Source organism: Exophiala aquamarina (genome assembly GCF_000709125.1).
Source record: "Exophiala aquamarina CBS 119918 chromosome Unknown aczIA-supercont1.3, whole genome shotgun sequence".
Classification (NCBI taxonomy): Eukaryota; Fungi; Ascomycota; class Eurotiomycetes; order Chaetothyriales; family Herpotrichiellaceae; genus Exophiala; species Exophiala aquamarina.
This window is the reverse complement of record NW_013550585.1, coordinates 2,868,155-2,891,089: the sequence shown is the minus strand read 5'-3', so window position 1 is coordinate 2,891,089 and position 22,935 is coordinate 2,868,155. Positions and strand designations below refer to the sequence as shown.

The 22,935-nt window shown below is 51.6% G+C and overlaps 9 protein-coding genes across 9 annotated transcripts; 4 read left to right on the top strand and 5 right to left on the bottom strand.

Annotated features, from left to right (window-relative positions):
- Window positions 1–96: 96 nt before the first annotated feature.
- Window positions 97–1,961, top strand: A1O9_04613 (alpha-glucosidase; the record flags this gene model as incomplete). The annotated part of the gene is made up of 2 exons (XM_013406901.1): window positions 97–266; window positions 392–1,961. 2 exons carry the CDS (start codon window positions 97–99, stop codon window positions 1,959–1,961), a joined length of 1,740 nt encoding a protein of 579 aa, XP_013262355.1.
- Window positions 1,962–3,612: 1,651 nt separating this feature from the next.
- Window positions 3,613–4,729, top strand: A1O9_04612 (uncharacterized protein; the record flags this gene model as incomplete). The annotated part of the gene is made up of 4 exons (XM_013406900.1): window positions 3,613–3,804; window positions 3,855–3,905; window positions 3,962–4,019; window positions 4,068–4,729. Coding segments are annotated over 4 exons (963 nt in total), but the record flags the coding sequence as incomplete, so codon positions are not given.
- A 1,723-nt stretch (window positions 4,730–6,452) lies between these two features.
- A1O9_04611 (uncharacterized protein) lies at window positions 6,453–8,849 on the top strand (the record flags this gene model as incomplete). The annotated part of the gene is made up of 2 exons (XM_013406899.1): window positions 6,453–6,691; window positions 6,827–8,849. Coding segments are annotated over 2 exons (2,262 nt in total), but the record flags the coding sequence as incomplete, so codon positions are not given.
- Window positions 8,850–11,517: 2,668 nt separating this feature from the next.
- A1O9_04610 (uncharacterized protein) lies at window positions 11,518–12,534 on the bottom strand (the record flags this gene model as incomplete). The annotated part of the gene is made up of 2 exons (XM_013406898.1): window positions 11,518–11,973; window positions 12,061–12,534. 2 exons carry the CDS (start codon window positions 12,532–12,534, stop codon window positions 11,518–11,520), a joined length of 930 nt encoding a protein of 309 aa, XP_013262352.1.
- Window positions 12,535–14,158: 1,624 nt separating this feature from the next.
- A1O9_04609 (uncharacterized protein) lies at window positions 14,159–15,210 on the top strand (the record flags this gene model as incomplete). The annotated part of the gene is made up of 2 exons (XM_013406897.1): window positions 14,159–14,203; window positions 14,272–15,210. The coding sequence occupies 2 exons, from the start codon at window positions 14,159–14,161 to the stop codon at window positions 15,208–15,210; spliced, it is 984 nt and encodes a 327-aa protein (XP_013262351.1).
- A 451-nt stretch (window positions 15,211–15,661) lies between these two features.
- On the bottom strand, window positions 15,662–17,269 carry A1O9_04608 (uncharacterized protein; the record flags this gene model as incomplete). The annotated part of the gene is made up of 1 exon (XM_013406896.1): window positions 15,662–17,269. One exon carries the CDS (start codon window positions 17,267–17,269, stop codon window positions 15,662–15,664), a length of 1,608 nt encoding a protein of 535 aa, XP_013262350.1.
- Window positions 17,270–18,208: 939 nt separating this feature from the next.
- A1O9_04607 (uncharacterized protein) lies at window positions 18,209–19,691 on the bottom strand (the record flags this gene model as incomplete). The annotated part of the gene is made up of 2 exons (XM_013406895.1): window positions 18,209–18,964; window positions 19,023–19,691. The coding sequence occupies 2 exons, from the start codon at window positions 19,689–19,691 to the stop codon at window positions 18,209–18,211; spliced, it is 1,425 nt and encodes a 474-aa protein (XP_013262349.1).
- A 1,600-nt stretch (window positions 19,692–21,291) lies between these two features.
- Window positions 21,292–21,988, bottom strand: A1O9_04606 (uncharacterized protein; the record flags this gene model as incomplete). Its single annotated transcript, XM_013406894.1, has 2 exons — window positions 21,292–21,559; window positions 21,609–21,988. 2 exons carry the CDS (start codon window positions 21,986–21,988, stop codon window positions 21,292–21,294), a joined length of 648 nt encoding a protein of 215 aa, XP_013262348.1.
- Window positions 21,989–22,330: 342 nt separating this feature from the next.
- A1O9_04605 (uncharacterized protein) lies at window positions 22,331–22,935 on the bottom strand (the record flags this gene model as incomplete). Its single annotated transcript, XM_013406893.1, has 4 exons — window positions 22,331–22,513; window positions 22,644–22,708; window positions 22,773–22,804; window positions 22,877–22,935. 4 exons carry the CDS (start codon window positions 22,933–22,935, stop codon window positions 22,331–22,333), a joined length of 339 nt encoding a protein of 112 aa, XP_013262347.1.

Sequence of the window (22,935 nt, the reverse complement as noted above, 5' to 3'; positions counted from 1 at the left end):
GCACGAAAGGTTTTCACTCTAGATCCAGAGCGATTCCCCCTTTCTAAAGTTCGTGAGCTTGTGTATTATCTCAGTGGCCATCAACAGCACTACATTATGATGGTTGACCCTGCAGTCGCCTACCAAGATTATGCTGCATTTAATGATGGGAAGGACATCTTCATGAAAACCAGCAACGGGTCCGTCTTCGCGGGTGTTGTGTGGCCAGGAATCACCGCGTGGCCAGACTTCTTCAATCCAGGGAGTCAAATTTACTGGAATCATCAGTTCGAGACATTCTTCAACCCTGACACAGGTGTCGACATTTCAAAGCTATAGATTGATATGAATAAAGCCGCTAAGTGCTCATGATCTGCAGAAGATGAAACTTGCCCTAGCTTGCATTTTCTAGCTTCTGCAACTATCCATGTAAGGATCCGGGTGGGTTTGCTAAGGAGAATGATTTCCCGCCAAAGCCTCCACCAGTGCGAAATGGGTCGGCGATTGTTCTCGAAGGGTTCCCAGCCGGTTTTCAGCCACCGTCACAGAGGAAGCGACAAGAGTCGAGTTTGGGTAAGCATATGGTGCTTTCTGGGCGGGAATTGATCGACCCACCTTACAAGATCAGGAATGCTGCGGGCGGACTCTCAAACAAGACGTTGGATACGGAGCTGGTTCATGACAACGGGCTAGTGGAATACGATACGCATAATCTGTACGGCATGATGATGTCGTCGGCATCACGCGAAGCCCTCCTCCAGCGTCGACCAGGAGAAAGGCCTCTGGTGATCACACGAAGCACCTTCCTTGGAGCTGGCAGACACGTCGGACACTGGTGTGGTGATAATGTGGCGAGTTGGGCACAGTATGAGATCAGTATCTCGTCCATGTTGAATTTTCCCAGCGTCTTTCAAACGCCTATGGTAGGCTCGGATGTTTGTGGGTTCTCCGGCAACACTACAGAAACATTGTGTGCTCGCTGGATGATGCTCGGAGCCTTTCAAAGCTTTTATCCAAATTACAACGAATTGGGCAGTATCGGGCAGGAAGCCTATAGATGGCCGACCGTGGCAGAAGCAGCAAGAAGAGCTATTGACATCAGATATCACTTATTGGACTATCTCTACACGGCATTTTATGTTCAGACTCAGATAGGCAAGCAGGCACTGAAACCGCTCTTCTATCTCTACGCCACTGATAAAGAGACGTTCGGCATCGATTCTCAATTCTTCTACGGCGATGGCATCCTTGTGTCACCGGTCACTGAGGAGAACAGCACCAGTGTAGATGTCTACCTGCTCGACCATATATTTTACGACTGGAACGGAGATTTCTCTCCCGTCAGAGGCAGTGGAGCCACAATTAGGCTGTCTGATATCGATTCTACAACCATCCCATTGCACGTACGTGGTGGCAATATCCTGCCTCTTCGGATGGAGAGTGCAAACACTACTGCAGCAGTCCGCGCGAAAGGATTTCACATCCTTGTGGCGCCGGGGTTGGATGGACAAACCAAAGGGTCCCACTACATGGATGATGGTGTTTCAATTGAACAGCCAAGGACTACTTTCATCAATTTCACGTACAACAATGGATCATTCACCATGTCTGGCGAATACGACTATGGTGCTAATGTCAGCATTGAGAGGATCAGCGTTCTGGGGGTTAGCTCTGAGCCCCAAAGTGTCAACTTGACGGGGTTGTCGTCGACATTCACCTTCAACGGTACGACTCAGGTGGTCACTATTGATACAAGTCTGCCATTGACCGCAGACGCGAGGTTCCAACTTCCCGCTAGCCAAGCTGATCGTGCTTCCCCAGCGAACAATACCACGCCACCACAGGGAGGCTCTGAAGGGCAGGGGGGTGGGCAGAGTAGTGGTGGCAGCGGCGGAGAATCGTCCGCTGCTGTGGCTCGGAGCTTGATCAGCATCAAGGTGTCTGCGGCGCTGATAGTTGTGATATTGATCTTGGACATGTAAGGCCAGTAACCGACATTATCTCGTCTCAAAATGGAAAAAGTAGCGGTGAGCTGTGACATAGTTCAGTCGTTTGAGGCCCTTCCCGGTCCGATAGCCTACACCTTAATTTGACAGCAAGGTCGTCTCGAGGCACGCAGACTGTTCCTCTTCGTTCATATCTCAGCCTGCTGCTCTTCTCTGGTTGTTCTCGTTTCAAGATTGCTCAGTAACAGCCGAACCGTGGTTCACCTAAGTGTTCCAACATTTTGGGAACCATCCTACCAACATAGGTACCCCATTTGGAAGGTCGCCGCGGATCAACACTTTTTGAGCATTCAACGACAAGAAGTGTGCCTGAGCTGTCTGGCTGACTTGGGCACATGAAGCGATAATATGCTTTCCTCCCCCGTCGAGAGAAATGCTGAGGCTGCTTGGTACCACTTCCAACTTGTCACAGTTTGCGCGTCGGCAATTCAGCCTACAATGATGCCTCGGCAGGGAGAGGCTCCATGTGCCGGTTTCTAATTTGAGCCACCTCCCAAGTGCCAAAGATACCATTGGGCTTGTGGGGGGCTTTGGTGGGCTGCCACGGATTCACAGCTGCCAGCTGCACAATAATCATCCGGCCAGCTCGTGGAGGCCTGGCACGTCAGACATGCTCGGACAGCCATTTTGATCATTCCCGGCCGCTTAATCTGCCCCTCCCGAGTCCCGTCCCCCGTTGTTCAGGTTCTGCGTTCTAACCTGACATGAGCCACGAACGTGCAATCGTCATTGAAGGTTTGCGGCCCGTGACTACACGAGGCATTGAAGGATACACGAAAACGCCGCCAAAACCTCGGGTTCGTCTCAGCAAACCGAAACCGGTCACATTTGGAAGCGACGAACCCATCCACAGCTTTGTCCAGACAAGCGAGCTTGACAATGTGGGATCGTAAGTCTGTCCAAGGAAGACCCCTATCCCGTACCTCGTCTGGCCAACATTACATGGTGGCATAATCGAGTGCCACCGCAGTGGGCTGCCCGCTGCCCGCTGCCACAGCTACCGCGGGGTAGTACTCGGTGGTTTCGAAGCTGCCCTGGTGTCCCTCGTCTCCGTCGTCTCCCTGGCCCTGCCTGTGCACTACCCACGAGTCTAAGCAAACCAAACATATCATGTGTTCATGCCAACAAGGCCTCTTAATGGACTGCCTCTTCTCTGGCGTTATGCATCGCTCCATTCCGTGTCGTTTTCTTCGCTAGTGCTGAAAGACGCCCATCCAGCAAACTGGAGCCTCTAGACTCCAAAGTGACAACACATCCACCGTCCACCGTCCACCGTCCTCGCCTCGACTCACATTCCGACTCGACCACTTCTGCCACATGTGCTGCCCAACGTCCAGCCTACCAAACCTCCGACTGCTCACGGAATCACTCCATCATGTCACCTAACTGAGTCTCGTTCCTTCTACGGTTCGCTGTCCTTCATCCTCTGTGTCTGGCCCATTCCAGTCCGGCTCTGCATAGTTCTTCAAGCATGCTCATTCGGCAATCCATATCCTTTCCTGTCGAATCATCACACGCTCCTCTCTCCAGGCATCTCCCGAGCTAGACCAACGTCGCCGCAGAGAACCTCACCCCGTGCCTCCTATCTCCAAGCCCGTCATCTCAACCTACCCTGTCCCACAGAAGCATAATGCCTAAAGGACCGACGAAAAGACCAAAGGTCAAGCGCAATGATCGCAGCGATTCAGAAACCTCGGACGAGGACGAGCCCAGGCACTTCTTCGTCCCGGGAGAACGGATCAACTCTGAGGTCTTGAGTTTCTTCCTCTTCAATTATGTCGATAAGAGGCCGAAAATCAGACCTTGTCCACATCCCACGGTACGGGAGACAAGTCGCATACATGCCAGATTCATGCTGACCCTCCATAGGATAAAACACGCTTTGGCTTCAACGTCACTGCTCGAGACGTCTTGACCACCGTAAGGCCGTCCCTCCCATTCATGGCGAACGCCTTCGACTCACAGTCATTTGATAGTTGAACCTTCGTGATATCCTCGCTGATTCAAGAGATTGGGACACAGAGCAAAGTGCTAGTGGGTGCAACCAAACGCTACGAGCTGGTTGATATTGATTATTGTTAGAGTCGTTCGAACAGCGACCTTATCGATACCACGAGTCCGCCACGGCCAAACGGCGACTCCGTGCAGGTCCATCAAAAGATTCCAGCGATCAAAGTGCTCAGCATGCACAGACCAAGGCTACCAGTCCACCCATTTCCAACGCTGTCCCAGCCGGGGCGTACAATCAATTCTCTCAGCAGCAACAGCAACAACAATCCTCCGACTACTCGAGGCCAGGTGGTGGCTATTTCCCCGGTACATCGAAACCAGAGAACCCATCCAACACGTATAATATAAATTACACTGCAGTGAACGCCCAGTATACAGCAAACGTCCCCAGTGGTCAGCTGCCTGGCAACAGTAATCTTTATACCAAGCCTTATCCATCAACCAATTACCCCGCTCAGATCTCGTCCACCACTAAACATCCATACGACATTCCTCCTACATATGAGCAGTCAACCGTAAGAGCACCACCGAGAAAACCCCAGCCGGGACAACCAGATCCAGACGTTATGGACCGCGAATACGAACCAGCGAGAGCATCACCCATGGAAATTCCCGGCTCGCGTCAGGGTTCTCTTGCGCCAGCAGAGGAGCAGTCCAACCGAGCCTACTCCAGCTCCAACAATAGACCTGGTGAATCATACAACAGTCGAAACCCGCGTCAGTCGCAGTACGAGGATACGAGAAGAGGTAGCCAGCGATAGGTCGATTCGTCGTATACTTACTTTGCACACTAATCTGGTACTCTGGGGTCTGTCCTGTGTCATCGAAGGGCCCAGAATCTCAGTTGTTGTTTTGCCACGCTTAGATTCCGCTGTCCAAGATGGGCCTGGACCCAGCGCGCGAATCTCCATGCCTGACTGCATAAACTCACCTACAAGATCGCATGCTTCGTCCAGGGTAAGAGAACAACTCAGTCGTCGAATCCTGGCACCAAGATCGGGCCAGTTTACAATGGTTGTTCCGTAGCATTCATCATTCTCACCCGTCCAGAGCGACGTAGCCACTTGATCAAGGTGCACATGAAAGCATATTTTCTTTTCACTTCTCACAGATTTCCATTCAGAGGAAAGCTCATGCATCTCGATACTCTGGTTGATGTATGACTAGAGAGGGGCCGCGATGGTTTGTTGGTTTGATCTTTGTTCGTCCATTTACTGCAGGCTGAGAAGCCAATTTGTATTGAGGTTGACCTGCTCTGGAGTGTTTGGTTAAGAGGCGTGGAAACAGCCATCCAAGTGACTACTGATTCCAGTAAAGGGTGCCAACAGAGGCAAACAAGGAAGCACAAGTATTATCCTGGCCGACAAGTGAGTGCCTATCACTGCGCTCTTCGTGGTGGCCGGAACTCCAGTGCAGTTAACAGTTCCAAGTCCGGACCTTTGCTGAAATATACTGTGCGCAGTAGTGCGAACTGATTTGGAATGCCTGTATATACTTAGCATTTTGATCCTGAAACTCTTCCAAGTCAAAACTCAATGCTACACTCGCCCACGCAGAGTGTCGTGGAGAGTGTTTTGCTGTGCGGTGGTGTCCAGTCGACCAAGTTCTCGATACTCGTCAGCCGTTCAAAGATAAGCCAGATTTCCCGAGTGATGCCCATGTGATCAATATCGGGCTCCAACTTTGGGATCAAGGGGCTTGATGGTGCATATTTGCTTCGTGTCGCGGGGTGTTTTCTCAAGGGCTGTGCAAAAACGCCCCTCAGGACTCTGCCAGCCTAGCACACGTGATTTAGCCACGAGGAAGCGGCGATGCAAAGCGAACACAACGTGGCAAGAGCGCCTGTCGCCCGATGATGGCGGAAGGTGCAAAGTATATAAACATGAATACCTCGTACGGTTCATTCGAGGAAAACAATCGGTTGACAACCAACGTCCAGCAAAAAAACGTTGAATTGTTTGTGTGCTGGCACTGGCTTTTCCGTTGTGGTTAATCTCCTGGGGAAGGCAGCCAATAAAGCCACCAAAAGCACCGTCAACCATGATTGGTGATCGTAAAGATCCATGCATAACCTCACCCGCCATCACAAGCTAAGAAACCGGCGTCCCGACCTTGCCAGATGCCGTGATGCATGTCTCACGAGCGCAAGAAAAGGCCACGACAATCTTGAAAGCTACGCAGTACCCGCTGATCAAACAACCCACCATCTGCTGCACCTGCACGACTCACCCCTCTTGAGTCTCCATTCAACCTTTCATCCTCCCTGCTCGTCACGGGCCGCCTCGTCCCAAGTCCCAGTGCGAGTTGCGAGTTGCCAGTAGGCAAATTGTCAGACCATAATTCAGCCGGGATCCGAAGCTACGCTTGATAGCTAGAGTCCAGCTCATCCGTTTTTATGACCCTAACTTTTTTTTAGGCAGTGATGAGCAACAACAATATCATTGCAGCATCGAGTCAATGGCCTTGAGCCTGGGGAATTCCCAAGCCTGGACCTTCCGGGATGTTGCTCAACCACAATCACGGTCTCAACCACAAGCTTCCGCACCGTCAGCCCCAGCCTCTCATCTTGAAGCGCGCGAAGGCCCCGGTCCCGCGCAATGGCAGGCGGTGAAGGAAGAGATCAGGATCCTCTACGAGAAGAAGCCGTTGAAGGATGTCAGGAAGATTTTGGAGCAACGAAGGGGTTTCCGCGCAACGTACGTCAATTTCATTAATCTAATCCAATGCAACCAGCCGAGTCCTTTCCCTTTCGATTCGGTTTTCTGGGAGGCCCATTCATTTGGCGAGCAACCTGGCTAGTCGACCCATGCTGATCTGATCCAAACTGATAGCGAGCGGATGTATAAAGCCCGTCTGGCCCAGTGGGGGTTCAGCAAAAACTACTCTGACCGTGACTATCAAATATGTGCGGTTCTGCACCACATCCGTCTAAACAGTGGCAAGCAGGCCACCACCTTTGAGATCCATGGCCACAAACGGTCTCTCAAGGACCTGCACAAGTATATCAAAGGCCGGAAAATGTCCGAGGATGATTTCCTGGCAACGGCACTGAAAAACGTTCACTGTAGAAGCCAGGAAGAACAGGAGCAAGACCAGCAATATGCTCATGTGCGATCATTTACACCAGAGGCAGACGTTGAAAGCGAGGCGCCAGGCTCCTTCGCCCCAGCGAAAAGCACTCCCGGCACTCTGGGGGAGATTGCAGCAAGCTCTGCCAAGTCCTCGCCCACACGCGCTGAACCTGTTTCAGGCTCGTGTTCCACTTCCACCCACCGCGGATCTCCAACTTCACAAAGACTATCACCCCACGAGAGGCCATCCGCCGTCTATTGGCCTTCACTTGCGACACAGTTGACACCATCCACGTACCAAAGTCCCGCTACTCAATCTCCCCCGTCGAGGGATAATGGCTCAATCACGTGGCCTCAGACCGACCATCACCAATTCGATTCCTCACCACCCCAGGCATCATCTTATGCATCTGCCAATCCGCCTTTGGGAGCCTTGGATGATCATATTCGCTATGCCGGGTCTATGCACAACACTCATAGCCCCGCCATGCCGTGTCAGCACCTGGGGAGAAATGTCGAAATTATGGCGTTGCAAATCGTGGACGCACCGCCACTGAGGTCTATATGTGGTCATGATGACATTCCGGCATGGAGACTCATCTGCGATACGTCTTCTCCGGAAAGCAGCGATTTCGAACAGATTTGCCCACAGTGTAACAAATATACCAACGATCACTTCATCAGTCTTCCAAATTTAGAACTGCCCCAGCAGTCTCGCAGTATATTGAACGAGACCTCGGAAGTGGCAGAGAACACAATCCAAGTGCCTGGTTCTTCGCGCGGTCATGAGCATTCCTGGAAGTGGGTGGCCCGATCTTTTTCGGCATGCATTTATCTCAATCGAGGCAATGATATGTTATCTCAGAAAAGCCTGGCTGACGCCGACGCTGAGTTCGAGCAAATGCTCACCCCACACCAAGATCCGAAAGTTATTCTTGCGCTACATCAGACACTTTCAATCTTGCATATGCACGACGAAGGTGAAATTACCAGACGAATCATTAAGTCGGCGTACATTGTCACTGAGCGAGTGCTTGGCCATAATGATCCCCTGACCACTCTTGTTCGGTGGATGGTATTAGTGGCAGACCTGGAAGTGAAGCATGGGGAAATACCCAGCCAGACGTTGTTCAGCGTGCACAATCATTTCCTTAGACTCCATGGCCGCAACGACCCACGATCCATTGCATCCTTGTATTGCTATGGCTACATGCTGAACGTAGAGCGAAAGCTCGAAGAATGTGAATATATCCTGAGGGAAGTCTATGAACTGTCGGCCTCTGTCTTAGGTCCGCAGCATCTACAATCTATCTCGGCATTGACGAACCTCAGCCGGTGTCTGGAACGACAAGGGCGAATCAACGAGTCCATTGATATGTGGCGGCGAGTTCTCCAAGATTCCAGAGATACACTAGGCGCCAGCCATCCTAGGCGGCTAGAAAGTATGAGGCTGTTGGCACTTTTGTACCAGAAACAGGGAAGGACAGACCTGACGGAGGAAATGTACTGGTTTATCCTCGAGGGAAGGATGAAAATGCTTGGAAGGAATCACAGCTACACGCTGGGCGCAAAACGAGACCTGCAGAATCTTCTAAAAGAGCTTGGAAAGTGGGGTATCGACAACCCGGAAGATGATCTCGAACATGGACCCGGCGAAGTCGATGAAAAAGACAAAGGCAAGACCAAGTCTCAAGCAGCAGATGACATGGACCTATATCGATTCGAAACACCGGAACAACTGCGTCTGCAAGATCTTTGGGATTGGAATCCGAACGAGAGATGGGTCACACCGGAGACCAGAGCTCGCAGGCGGTCAGATGATCCAGCAAAACTATTCCGCCTCAGCACCAATCCGCTTATTGATCCAACCCCACCATCTCTAGACATCAGTTATGGATGGGATGGGATGGACTCAGATACAAGGAGTCTAGGCGGAAGCGACGACTCTGGAAGCGTTCACGGAGCATTCTGAAGCGGCGAGAGAATGGACCAACAACAAAAAACAAAACAAAACAAAACAAAGCACGAAGCGAGTATTCTTGGTGATGGCGATTTTATGACGTACTGTGTTTTCTATTTCTCGAATGTGTGTGGAAGGGGATGCGAAGGATAGATAAAGGGAATTGAAACGCACACAGCGAGAAGGATTGAACCCAGGTGATCAATGAAATATCGACTCAGCGGTCTTGGAGATGCCCAAAAAGAAAGTGATGCAAAGTAGCTAATTAGGAGCGAGTTGGCTAATTTGCTTGCTTGCTAGCCTCCGGCTCTCTCCTCTACTACCATTACAATCGTTCATCTACCGTGCAGATACAAAGCCACGGACGAGGCTATGGCGGGCTGCACTTCTCTTTCTTCTCGCTTATTCCAAGCATGGAGTTCTATTTTGTGTTAAGGAGCATTTTGCAGCGTTTTGAGCGTATTTCTGGTGTGAATTCGTTTATCTTCTCAGGATATTGATTTTGCTGGCTTTTGTGGGGGAACCTATACCATTTTTATCTCTCGATTCTCTCTACCCACGCCTTATCTTACTCGATGCAGCCCAGGCTGAGATACAAGATTGCTCCTGTGCATCTCTCTCGATTTTAAATCGCTCGTCCCCTACTCCTAGGGGATGACGGATTGCGAGAAAGCCGCCTAGCTAGCTCTGGACCTCCCGGAGGGTCCCTTCACCGTCAGCCTCAATTCGCAACTAATCAGTAGGGCCCTTACTACTGTACAAACAAGGCAAACCTCCGGCCAATTGAAGAGAAGAGCAAGAAAATAGAACGGGAAGTGCGAGAGAGTGATATGCTATGCCAGCCATGCGGCGCTCCATCCATGTGAATTCTTCTGGAAAGCCGGCAATCTTAACTAAATATGCTTCTTATTTTACAGACCACCGAAAAGGAAGCTGACCCACCGACATATTAGGAAACAAAACACAAAATCATATGACTGGCAGCAGGGGGGTAGGTAGCGAAAAATAAGGAGCAAGGAGCAGTCTTTACGAAAACCTGTGCGTGCGAGATCCAAGGGGAACGATCCAACTGTTTGGCCAGACAAGATGCGCCAAAAGACGAGACTTCCAGTACTTACCTAGCTGGTTGATTTGGTCACTGGTTTATCAAGGGCGGCTATCAATGTGCCTCTACCACGCCAAGATTCCCATCGAACCGTGCCGAAGGGAGCGGCATAGCACGGATGGCATGCCTTGCGAGCTGACCACAGGTAGACTTAGCATAACAAAACCACGGATCCGTCCCTCAATCCGTCCCTGTGCCGGCGCATGGGCGCAACCAAGACCAAGGGCACCTGCAGATGCAGACGTCGATACCGGCAGTGGCAAAGCAGGCATGCTTGTAAGATGCGGAATTGTGGATCTGACATCATATATGCCAGTTCTACGGATGGAGCATGTCGGTTTCGGCGAGTCCAAGGAGAGAAGCTCGGAGCTGAAGTACAATGCATATTGTGTTATTTGTGCGGCCTCCGGCGAACGAGCATGTATATCCACTTTTCACGATTCTGTGTCGATGTTTCCCTTACTGTCGAATGGCACAAGGCATCCAAGGAGGAGCGAGCACGTCATACCACGCAGCATTATATGGGATGTTTGTGGCCAAGCAAACACCTCCAATTCCGGGGTTTCAAAAGTCAATCATTACATGAGTTATGCATCGACCCAAGGCCGAGCAAATCAACTAGTCAGCTGGCCGCGCGCTGGGGTTGGTGGGGGAAGACAGAGACAGACTGGCGGAGAAAAGCAAATCTCGCTCGATCAAATCAACAGTGGATGAGACTTGGCGGAGTCAACCAAGCGTGGCGAAAAGAAGGAAGCAAGCTTGCGTGGGCGGTTGTGATAGGAGACCGCGGTCAGGTGCAAGCAAAAAGTGAGGCGTTCCAGATCGAGAGCTTTCTTTGGGCCAGCACTATACTAGTATCTCAGCCATCTCGAGAGGGCCATTTTTGTAGAATTGGACCCCCGCCCCCGGCACATGCCTGCATATGGTATGTGTGTGTCCCTTTTGCGGATCCAAAGAGCCGGCTGATGTTTGATGCGAGCAATAAGTAAAGACACCGTAAGACAAATGGTGTTGTTTTTGGTCTCGTGGGGAAGCGCAATGTAATAGTGTTGTTCAGAAACCATCCAACCAACGGTGAAGAATGTGCTGACCGCGAGGAGCTTCGGATGTGTTAACTTATATTCCTTTCGTTCTTCTGCGATATAAATGTTTTTGGGACATGATAAAAGATATTGCTGCGAAATCAACGGTGTACCGATACATCATCCACTATATTTCTCTATAGTATATTTTGGGTTCTACACCTGCGTCAGGTATGGAGCGTGCTATTCCAAACAAGAGGGGTTGGACCTCTGCCCATGGTCCTGCCCTCCATGGGTATGCTTTCTAGTTCCAACAGCAACACCGGGAAGAGAGTTCCTAACTGATCTAATCCAAGGCACGTAACTATCCTTCCTTCTCCTTCCCCCTCTCCTTCCCCGAGGCCGACGAAGGTGTGAACCGCTTGCGCAGGGCCTTCACCATCAGCCCGAACCAGTAGGCATTGAGCGCACTCAGGATCGTGTTGCCTATCAGATACACCGTTAACAGGCGGGTGGGGAAATCTGTTGAGCACAATGCTGGCGACGGCACCCCTGTTCTTGGAGGGCCCTTCTGAGCGAGGCACTCTGCGCCGGTGGATGCCTTCCAGGCTTCAAAGGCGTCCAGGGACAGGTTCAGCGTCTGATAGTTTCCCCAGACCAGGCGGCAGCCGAAGAATGCGGCGATCAGACAGATGCCGTTGACGAGTTGGATCGTTGTGCCTGTCTGGCCCGCCTTGTCGAGGAACCAGTGAATGTTCAAGAAGGGCGTCGAGAGCTCGTACAGCACGAAGTTGATGCCGTAGAAGTTTGCGAATGGGCGCTGGGTTTGGATGGGAGTCAGTTCGCGGCGGTTTATTGGAAGAAAAGGGGAAACTTCGCTTTTCTTTGGAAGAGGGCATAAGCTTACAAAACCCGTGACGGTGATTACCAACGCAGCCACGCCATGGAGGAGCGCTGGGACACCCTGGACCTCGAGGTGGCGGACACAGAGAAAGACATCCCAGAGGAAGTAACCAGCAGCGAAAGCCTGCACTCTGCCACTGGCAGGTGAGTATCCCCACAGCCTGTCGTCACGAGACATGGTGCTGCGAGCCTCGCCATCGCCCAGGATCACTCGCAGGGCCATGAACGAGACAAACGTCGCCTGGATGGTCGACACCACCCGTGCGTCCCAGTTCACTCTGGTGCGGCGGGGGAAGCGGCCATATGAATTTCGAAAGAGCGTGGTCGAGATGGCCGGTGAGAGGAGCGTGAATATGCATTCGTAGACAAGGAATGCTGCCACAACCTGGTGTGCATGCAGTGGTAATGTCGTTAGACGGTTGTTGTTGCACAATGTCGTCACGAACTCCTGGAAGCCCCGCAGGCTGGCGTCGAACATGTCCACCGGTCCAGGTCGCCCTCCAGAGGGCCACGCAGATAGACAGGATATTCAAGAGATGTGAAGAATGAGGGGAGAGGAGAATGAAGCCAGTGGTTGAGGAGCTAAGTCAGGCATGGACTCAGGTTGGGGACAATCATTGCGTCAAAAGAACGGGTGTATATTAGTTCAATCGGGTTAGTGTGATACTCAGAGACTTGCGCTAACAAATGCTCTAAATGGTGATCGACCCACCCAAGCACGCCCAATCTGGTGCCTTAACGTGCTGCTTTTACGTCAGTTCCTCCACCCACCCCCCCGTTCCCCCATTTGCACAGACACAGCAGACACTCGAGGCTGGCATCGTATTTGAAACCCCCATAGGCCACAGGCGCGGGATGAGCAGGCTTCTCTAGAAAGAGCCTCATTCGAGAGCTTCCGATCAATGAACTCAGAGCAACTATAACTCTGATGTTCTTCTCGCCAGTATCGAGTACTCTGCATTGTGATGAGCAACAGCCAATGAGCACATGTATATCTGATCAGGCAAGTCGTCCGGTTCAATTGGCCCCTAGGCGGTCTTCTTTCATATCCAGCCTCGCTCAACCTGCGAGGCTGCTGCATGATGAACCGATGCACTGCCATGAGCCATCAAGGCCGCGACCTGATGTGCTCTCGGAATCTTGGTTGGAAGCCTGATTTTGACACACGCGGCTTGCGATCGCCTTGCAGGGGACACTCGGTCTGCGAGACAAGCTTCTGGGGGCGGCCTATCAACTACAGGGCTTTCGTTGAAGGCGTTGCCCAAGTATCGTTATCCTGCAAGGAATCCTGCAAGAGTGCTCAGTTGATGTTTGGTACCTCCCCATCCACGACCCGTAACAGAAGGAGTCTAGCGGTATGCTTGATGAAATGTCAAAGTATGATATCTTCCACGGCGCTGAATACTCTGATCAGCATGTCAGGGTCATCCGCAAAATACCTGTCCTCCACTAGCCACCACGGCAGCCTTTCAAGAGCTCGATGATTTCCCCTCATACAATGCAGATTCTCGATTCTTCAATCTGGTGCAGAGCGCTGCGAACGAGTCGCCAAATACCGGCGCACTTTGGGTTACTGTAGTACCTTGTACGCTCAAGGCTCTGGTCTTCTCCTGACTTGCACCATGGCCTTGGGTACTTTGAACCCGCATTTCTCCGATCAACGTACAATAAATCTCGCGTTGTACGAAGCTCCAGACGAGTATACCCACCTTGAAAGGGGCTACAGGCACTTCCAAATTGACTTTCTGGTATTTAGTTGTTTTTAGTCAGCGCCGGCATGTCTCCGCACTCCCACAATTGTCCCACCCTTATTTAACGTCATTATCAACGGAACGGGTGGTTACGGGAACTCGATTGATCCTTGAGTCGTATAAAGGTTGAGTGTCTGTAGACAACCTAAATATATAAAGACATATATGCATATATACAGTATAGTTGACTGATCGGGTGAGTGTCTGTTATATCTCTGTGTGCCCATTTCGTTAAATAGACGCACCCCGCTCTCCTCGCCATTCTAGGAAGAGCTAAGTCACTATTATATAAGCAAGTGTGCCAAATAACCCTGACCCGTGTGATCAATACTTTGATATATTAAGTCAAACATGGCCTCGCAACTGGCATGGCTAGGACTGGGGAACATGGGACGGGTAAGTACAAAGTACAAAATTCACAAATCCTTTTCATTCCCACCCATCCATCCATATCCCGGACGAAGGTCTCATCAATACCTATATTTCTCCTTTATGGCGCCTTCGAACAAACTGACCCAATCCGCCAGGGCATGTGCAAGAATCTCGTTGAGAAAGGCAATCTCTCGAAGCCGCTGATCATCCACAACCGAACGGCGAAACGAGCAGAAGATCTGGCGGCCAAGATAGGAAACTCTCAAGTAGCCTCGTCCATCGCAGACGCAGCGACCAAGGCAGATCTCATATTCTACTGCCTGGGCGACGACGCGGCCGTTCTGTCAACACTAGACGAGATCCTGAAGGTCGACGTCACGGGAAAAGTGCTCGTGGACTGCAGCACGGTACACCCGGATACGACGGCGGAGGAAGCACGGCTCGTGGAGGAGAAAGGCGCCGGCTTCGTGGCGTGCCCGGTCTTCGGCGCACCGTCGATGGCGGACGCTGGGCAACTGATCTGTGTGCTGTCGGGCAAGGCCGATGCCGTCGACAAAGTGAAGCCCTACTGTAAGGGCGTGATGGGGCGTGCCAACATCGATTTTTCGGGCCAGGAGCCGCGCAAGGCGACGTTGTTGAAGGTGCTCGGCAACACGTTTATTCTCAGCATGATTGAGACGCTCTCCGAAGGCCTGGTCGCGGCGGAAAAGACGGGCCTGGGCGTCGACGAGCTCCATCAGTTCATCGAGATTATGTTTCCGGGTCCTTATACCGCTTACTCCAATCGCATGAGGTCCGGGGACTACTATCAACGAGCGGATCCCTTGTTTGCTGTGGATCTTGCGCGGAAAGACGCTCGGCACGCCATGGACCTGGTGTCAAAGGCTGGTGGAAAGATGAAGAACGTAGAATTGGCGGACTCGTATCTAAAAGTCGTCAAGGAGGACCAGGGCGAAAAAGGTGATATTGCAGGCATTTACGGCGCGAAAAGGCTGGAGGCTGGTCTGCCATTCGCCAATCAGAAAAGCTAAGGAACATAGGAGTACGACTATGCTTGGAGGGACCCTGGGAAAGTGGCCGCACTATCTTGTGGTGAGGAGCCACTTGTCGTTGGGATTTGCAGCGTCAAGTGGGAACACCCAAAAACGATATACCAAAATGCAGTCAGGAGAGGGGGCAACTCCATGAACTCTGGCTAACGGAGCCGGGCCACACCGTTATAAACGCCCCATGTAGAAAGAAATGAGGGAAAAGAAGTTCTTTGAAAGGGATTTAATTCCCTTGACTTATTCCATTTCTGTTCTGGGCACCGTAGTACCTGGGGAACTGGATTTCTGCCAGCACATAACTGGGGCGTAGTTCCTGCGTAGAAGGCCCCGTCTTAAAACCATATCTTCGTTCCAATCGTTCATAGTATCGAAATTTACACGTCACGGGGAAGAGAGAAGTAAATCAACATGACAAGGCCACCATATCGGTCAATCACGAGCGTTTTCCCATCTCAAGGCCCAAATCCCAGCCAGTATCGTCGTCCCAGGAAGTAGCGCCCGATATCTGGCGGCCGAGGAAGATGCCGGCTGCGGTGGCCACAACAGCGAGGATGAAAAAACCCTCGAACCAGCGTTGAACCCACGCAGGTTCCAGCAACCCCGCCCCGAGAGCGCTGTTGATGACACTCCCCACTTCCTTGGGCATCATACCGCGCAGCATGAGCGCAGAACTGATGACATACATGCCACTGATCTGGCTGATGAGAAGTGCGAAGTTGGTCTTGGTCGCGTGGAGTGCAGAGGGCATGAACCGCGAAAACAAGTGGAATGTTTGCGTGACGGCAGAGAAAGAGGCGAGGAGCATGGCGCCTGAAAGGAGAAAGGATATCTGCTGAGCCCATGACTCTTGGTCCAGTGATGGATAGATGTGTCGTGCGAATAGTGCAATGGTGTAGGTGACAGGGTCAGTATCAGATGATGTGCTTGGACCTCTTGAGAAGATCCTTCGCGTGACGTTGAAAGTTGTCATGCATATACGATAGACGCAGTAGCATGCAAATATAGTCGACAAGCCCAACGATAGTCTCCCCATCTTCGTGGTCGCACGCAGCTGATCGCCCCTTCGAACTCTTAGAATATTCAGAGAAGATTCGAGTGATGAGGCCATAGTCTCAAGGCCATTCATTTCCATCTCAAGTGTTTGCTTCTCTTGACTATCTGCATTACCACGAAAAGAGCCGACTGTTCGCCCCCAGAAACCCTGGTTCGGTATCTCCGCATTCTTTCTCCCTAAATGCCCCAACTTCTCTTTCTTCTCTGCGATCATGTCGATTGTCGCGTCCAACCCAGCTTGTTTTCGTGTGATTTCTGCTTCGGTAACCAGGCGAGGTTTGGGCCCAAACGTTTGCCAAATCGCACTAACCGATGCGAAACCAGACAGCAATGCCATCAACGACACCCCTGTAATGCCCAGTCTATCCAGACATGCCTGGAAGAGGCTGCTCTGATCCTTAATACTCTCCGCGATAGTGGTACTTTCTGGAAGGATGGTACCGATTGCCCAGAAGCCAAAAAGAAAGGCTGCGTAGCCAGCCAACTCTAGGACCCAAGCCAAACGAAGCCGACCCTTTTGTGCCCCGTGAAACTTGTAGCCAGATTTTGAGACAGCAGAGGAGATACCCAGAAGCGGAATCGCTACCACGAGCAGGCCCAAAAGACCGGCAACGGTAATCTGCAGGGCAATGCTCCGGGCGGTGGGATTAAACGAATTGGAGATCTCGCAGAGTAGTAACTCAGTCAGGACGGCAGATAGAGCAATGGTGGAAGAAAATGTCAAGGCCGCGATTCTCCTTGCGACCTGCTGAGTAGCCGGCTCAGGACCTGACGTGGCCGGTCGAGGGAGCGATTTCGCAGTATCATGAGAAGAAGAGTACTGAACTGAGAGGAGAGGAAAGACTTTGCGATATGCGAGGACAGTGAGGAGGGCAAAGGTAGCGATAAAGGGAGTGGTTGACAAGGCCTTCGTTCCAAAGGATGCGGAATGGTTCAGGTAGGCTGGGATGCAGTCACCGCAGTCGTCATCTGGTTGAGTCGGGAGCATTATGAGCAGGTTGGCGGATGATGAGAAGTGAGGCACGCCCAAGACATGTTCTATAGGAGGAACGAGTCGTCGGAGTGAAGGGGGGAGCAGAAGGGAGTTGAGATGTGACAGGTCGTGAAGATGCAAGGGGGCGTGGAATTGATAAAGATGTGGTGGGTTGACGTGTCTGCTGGCCAGGTACCGAATATCGAGGGTGAGTACGTACTCCGTACGGAGCGAGGGACGACGACTAATGTCGAGTAGTACTCGTACCTACAGTAGTTTGGTGTAGGGGCCTTGGAACCTAATCCTGACAGCCGCCGCCTAAGCACCAACGCCTAAAGAGCCTATCAAGCAAAGCATCACCCGACCTGATAACTAACCTTTGCACGAGGCTAGTGAGGGTCTAAACGGCGGTATCACGGCGTGGGCCGGGGCACCGCCAGGGGAGCGAGGGGTCTGAGGGGGGCAACGGGTAACATACTTACTTTGGTAGAGAGTTAAAGGAAGCCATCTTCTCAAAGCCGCGTCACTCCCGACACGCAATTTTTCAATTACGACGACTCCGAGATGCGGTAAGTACGAACAATTCCAAAGGATGGATAAAGCATCGCCTTTACGTATGGACATAGCATCAGCTCTTAGAAACGAGTGTCTAACAAGGCCATCCCTAATTTGGAATCATATACAACCGCTCACATACGAGAAAAGAATCGTGTCAACCATCCCTGTCCCAAACATTGCACATTGGCTGCCTGCCCATGAGTCTTTCCAAAAGGAAGTACTGGCTCTTGCGATTTCCTTGCGGGGTATCTGAACTTTCCAATGATGAGAAGTCCCAGAGAATCTCCGAACCTCACTACTAACAGAAGCAGTTTCCCATCATATGCAATTGTTACAACGCGTTACAACAAGCAATGGATGGAGAATGGTGGCAGATATGCCACCTGTCCGCCAGTGTTATCGTGCTGGAGATCGACCTTTACTACCGGCTCTTTTTGGCGGTGGCTTGTCTCGAAGTATATTTGCCAGCCATGGTGTTGTCTCCCTGACAGATGGCCTCCTTTCCTCCACGAGATGCCGGACACCAAGGTAGGAGTCTTCTGTGTCGGAAATCGCGGCGTCACTATCTCTGCGATCCCCAGCATTTGGTCCTTGCCTTGGGGACTTCGGCGGCCTCTTAGGTTCATCGTCCCAGTCTTCTACCAAAGCCGCGATGGTAGCACTTTGCATGGCGAGGTCAGCTCTGGGTGCACTTTCGGTACTGAGATAGCCAATGGGTAATGCAAACTTTCTCTCGGGGGAGTCTTCATCAGATGTGACGTCGCTTTTGGCAGATGTCACCTTTGCGAGATGACCGCCATATGTACCCTTCAAAATACCACGCTTGGGTGGACCAATCGCCTTCGCGACAGCATCGGCCTCTTGCTGTGTCGCCTGGACCGAGATGGAACTGGTACTGCCTTTCTCGTAGAGATGACTGCCCCCAGAGGTCTGCGCCTGCTCAAGCATGCTGCTGTACAGACTGCGGCCTGTTTCTTGCTGTCGCTTTTTCTTCTTTCTCATCCGTTTCGAGGTTGGGCGAACGACAATCACGGGAACCGGGGAGTGCTGCAGGCAATACTTGGAGACCGAGCCTGGAAGCAGCCCCTGCATACCGCCCAAGTTCCTCCCTCGTGTTCCGACCACTAGTGCTGCAGGCTCATATAGCTGGATCTACAAAAAGTGTCAGCTCAGTTACACCAGTGGATTGGTCGGACATTTGGTTACACACCATTTGTTGGAAAATCTCTTGAACTTTACCAACGGCCAGTTCCATAATGATACTAATAGCCTTCTCTTCCGAACTGTTCTTCTTCATCACACTGTCGAGAAGTTTTTGGGCTTCGTGGCGATATTTACCACGGTCATATGCAGTGTCGAGAGAGGATTTGGCGTCCTTTTCGACAACTCGGAGGCACACAATTTCATCCCCGTCGTCGACAAGCTCGTCCATCATCCATTCCAAGGCATATTCCGAGTAATCTTTAGCATCGGTGCCACACAGAAATGTGCGCGAGCGTTGAGTGGAGTGGTATTCGCGGTGTTTGTAGTTGAGTGTAAAGGCTTCAGTGGAGGCATCTCTGTTCTCAAAGGTGTCGAAGGAGATGCCTCTCTGATAGTTGGAAGGAGGAGGGGGGGACAACATCCTTTTCTGAGACACGGAAGGCCGAGCACCAGGGCCTTGCACAACGCTCTCTCTTCTTATGGTGTCCTCAGCGTCTGCGGTGTGGAATTGAACCGACGACTTGCGCCTCCCAGCTGCAGCTTGGTCCTCGAGTTTGGGTCTTTGGTGTACTTGGGCAGCGCTTTTCCAGACTTGTCCAAAGCTCAATTCAGCCTCTTCGTCAGGCGAGGAGGGCGTTGGCACGTGTGGAGAAGAGTTTGTGACGGCCGCAGCCATGATCATGAGATGACTTCGTGGGGTGCAGAGGCGAGCCGTGCTGGCTTTCACAGAAGCGAGCGAGGGCAGATGGTGAACAGTGGGGATCGGTGCACTGCCACTCTCGTCATTTGAGGTGAGGTGAGGTGGAATGGAATGGAATCTAATTGTCGGATTTGCTCTGTCAATGAGAGATTCAGATATTGTACAATATGGTAATGGGACAGATGCTGGAGTTCGGCCCAATCGCTCGAGCCCAGATCAGCCAGCGTGAAGCTGCACTCGGTCATATAGAGAAGGGTATGTCTTCCTGGCCAGCCAGGCCATTCTTTTCAAAACGCTGGCATGGGCAGGCGACACGAATGGGACTTCTTGGTATGCTTGGCTCGAAGTCTATACTAAGCTGAAATGTTCAAGTAAAGGCGAGGACTGCGGGGCTGAACTCTGAAGGAGCTCGGAAGAGTTACACGATATAGGTATCCGCATGAGGATAGATGGCCAATAATGGAGCACGGGTACGAGGTAAGGAGTACGTTAACGAGTGGTAGTATGGAGGATTGTCCGTCGTCCTCAATTTGGTAGCAGATCTGCCACAGGTGCAACCACAGTGGCTGTCTGGGAAGGAGGGGGGCGCGAGGGGAAGCAGAGGAGGAGCAATGGTGGAAACCTTTTCGACAGCGACTGCTCATGCCAATTGTGTGGATTGGATTGGAGGCGGAAGCATCCGAACTTCGGTCCACGAGACTCTGGACTCTGGGCTCTGATCTCCATACGGAGTCCTGCACACCCGTCTGCCTCGGTGGCCTCGGGCCCCAACTGCCTGCACCATTCACCGTCCACCGCTTATCCTTCACCGTTACCATTCACAAAAACACCAGGCGCTCACCAGTCAGGGGCGAAACACTTGTCAGGCAATCCTAGATATCCTTACAGCATGCTGCATCCAAACAGATGACCCAAGTCGAGCTTACACTGCACTAGCGCTTGATCAGCCGTTGGATACTAAGCACTGACCTAGATACATATTGCGCATGCCGAATTATTTGGACCATCGTGTCCTCCACCGCTTTTCCTGCATGCGATGAATTGCAGCTCTATGAACCTCGATAAGCTCATATGACACCCTTGCAGGCTTGGGGCTACGGGCCTACCGCTTACTTGATTGCCGACCATGTCCGACGATTCCTTCTTCGAACATAATGGGTGCCCGTCAAGACAGCATTCGTTGGCACACCATTAGCCGATAACCCAATTCCGTGCAATCCAAGATCGTGCGGCCGTAGTGGGAAGGGACCAATTTCTCTCTTTGCCATTGCTTGTCATATGTCTTGGGAACCGGGAGGTATTACCTACCGCACCGAGTGGCTATCAAGAGGGCAGTATGTATCGAATTATTATCGGTCGTATGCCCCTCCGGGGTTTGGCGAAAGGTGGCCCATCATCCCTGTGCATGGCTGTCTGGCAAATGATTCTCGGAGACCATTACCCTTATTGATCGAGTCTATCCAAGCTCGAAGACAATATCGTGCTAGGTTCGGGTCGGTTGATACCGCAAATATTGTTTACTTCTTGAGTTCCACGTAAGGATATGACACTGGATCGCCCTGAAAAGTAACACGAGTCAACACGGATCATTTGAAAAGCCAGAGGCAATACCAACCTTGCGGACCCAGATCTTGGTACGCCTCTTGGTGCTTTGATGCTCCACGAAGACCTCACGAGTATTGGCGGCCTTCCATTTTCGGATGAATCGTGGATCCCAGAGCTCGCTTGCCACTCCAAGATCTTTACAACATCTCATCATGGCATTCGATTTGCAACCTTCAGATGCAGTAGGAATTCCATCCTTGTTGAAGTAGTCTTGCTCTCCTCGGGCTATGGAGACCAGTCTGAACATGACTTAGTTCCGCGGTCTTGACATGAAGAAGCCACACTTACCTGCCATGTGCAAGCAAGGCATATTCACGAGTGACCGCCTTCTCAGTGACAATTGTTTCACCCCTGGGCGCTAAACCCCAGCCTCCAGGCCCGAACGCCTTGTTCAGAATCCGTCTATATTTTATTTCCGGGAGATATATAATGCCGTCTGGTTTGATCTCAACGTCCTCGGAATCAAGCGGCGCAAGAAGGACATCGGCTGCGTCTTTTGAAAACGGTTCGACAGAGAGACCGTGGAAGGATCTTGTCCAGTCCACGTGCGAAGGGTCTTCCTCCTGCAGTTTTAATGGCTGATCTGCTAGAGGTTGGGAGGAGGATGCAGCCGAGTCTTTGGTACGAGATGGTGGAGGGGAAGATGGCTTTGTGTTTGAACTGGACATGGTAGGGATAGTGGTTGCTGCCTTGAGGGATAATGATATCGAGTATTTACGAATACTCGGCGTTAATGATCGCAAGATGGAGACATTGTGGAAGGAGATGGGAGTAGCCATGGATGAACCAGAAAGTGCAGGTGAAATGGCGCTTTTCAGGCTGTGGCCAAAGAGCCGTGCCGTTGAAGACATTTGTGCAAAGAAGTGAATAGAATATCTGAAAAGAATGCGGTCTTTAGTGATGTGCAGAGGTGCAAAGTAGATTACATGAGGTTGTACAAGGTGTGGACTGCACAGATAGGGAAAAGCTGAGAAGTCCGCGAAAGTTGGCGTCAATTCCAATCGCGTCGCCTACACCAAAACCCGTGACCCCCGCGTGCTGAGGCAGGCACGAATTTCAGCAGGCACTGGCAAGAGCAAGAGCGGCTCTTGCAGCTGGAAAGCTTCTATGATGACCATGACAGTGGACAGAGACGCACTCAGGACGTTTTGCTTTGTGTCCGCTGCTCGTTTCCATTCCTCTTCCAGCACTGTCTGAATATCTCCATCTAGTAATTGGTTTTCACATTAGTTACCCAGCTTAGAGCTTGCTTCCTGGTGCCGAGGAGGAAAATTTGTCGAGCCGTGGGGAGAGGGCCGTTGGGGTTCCAACTCATCAACTTACCTCGTTCTTGCATGCTCGCCAGTCCTTCTTCTCGTAATAGCAATCATTCATTCGAAGTTGTTCCGCTGTTACAAACTGTAAGCCTGGATCCTGTGGCTTTGTTGAGCCAAACTTGGTCTCTATACTCACCTGAGCAACCTGTGCTGAAGATTCTCTGGTCCCTGGATTCTTGCATGTCAAACCAGCCGATGACTTGACCAGATCAGGCCAGCTCAGGCCTTGAGAGAACCTACCATTCATCAAGCTCTTCGTCGGCCGCCTCGGATGGTCTAGTTTTCTCTTCTTCTGCCAT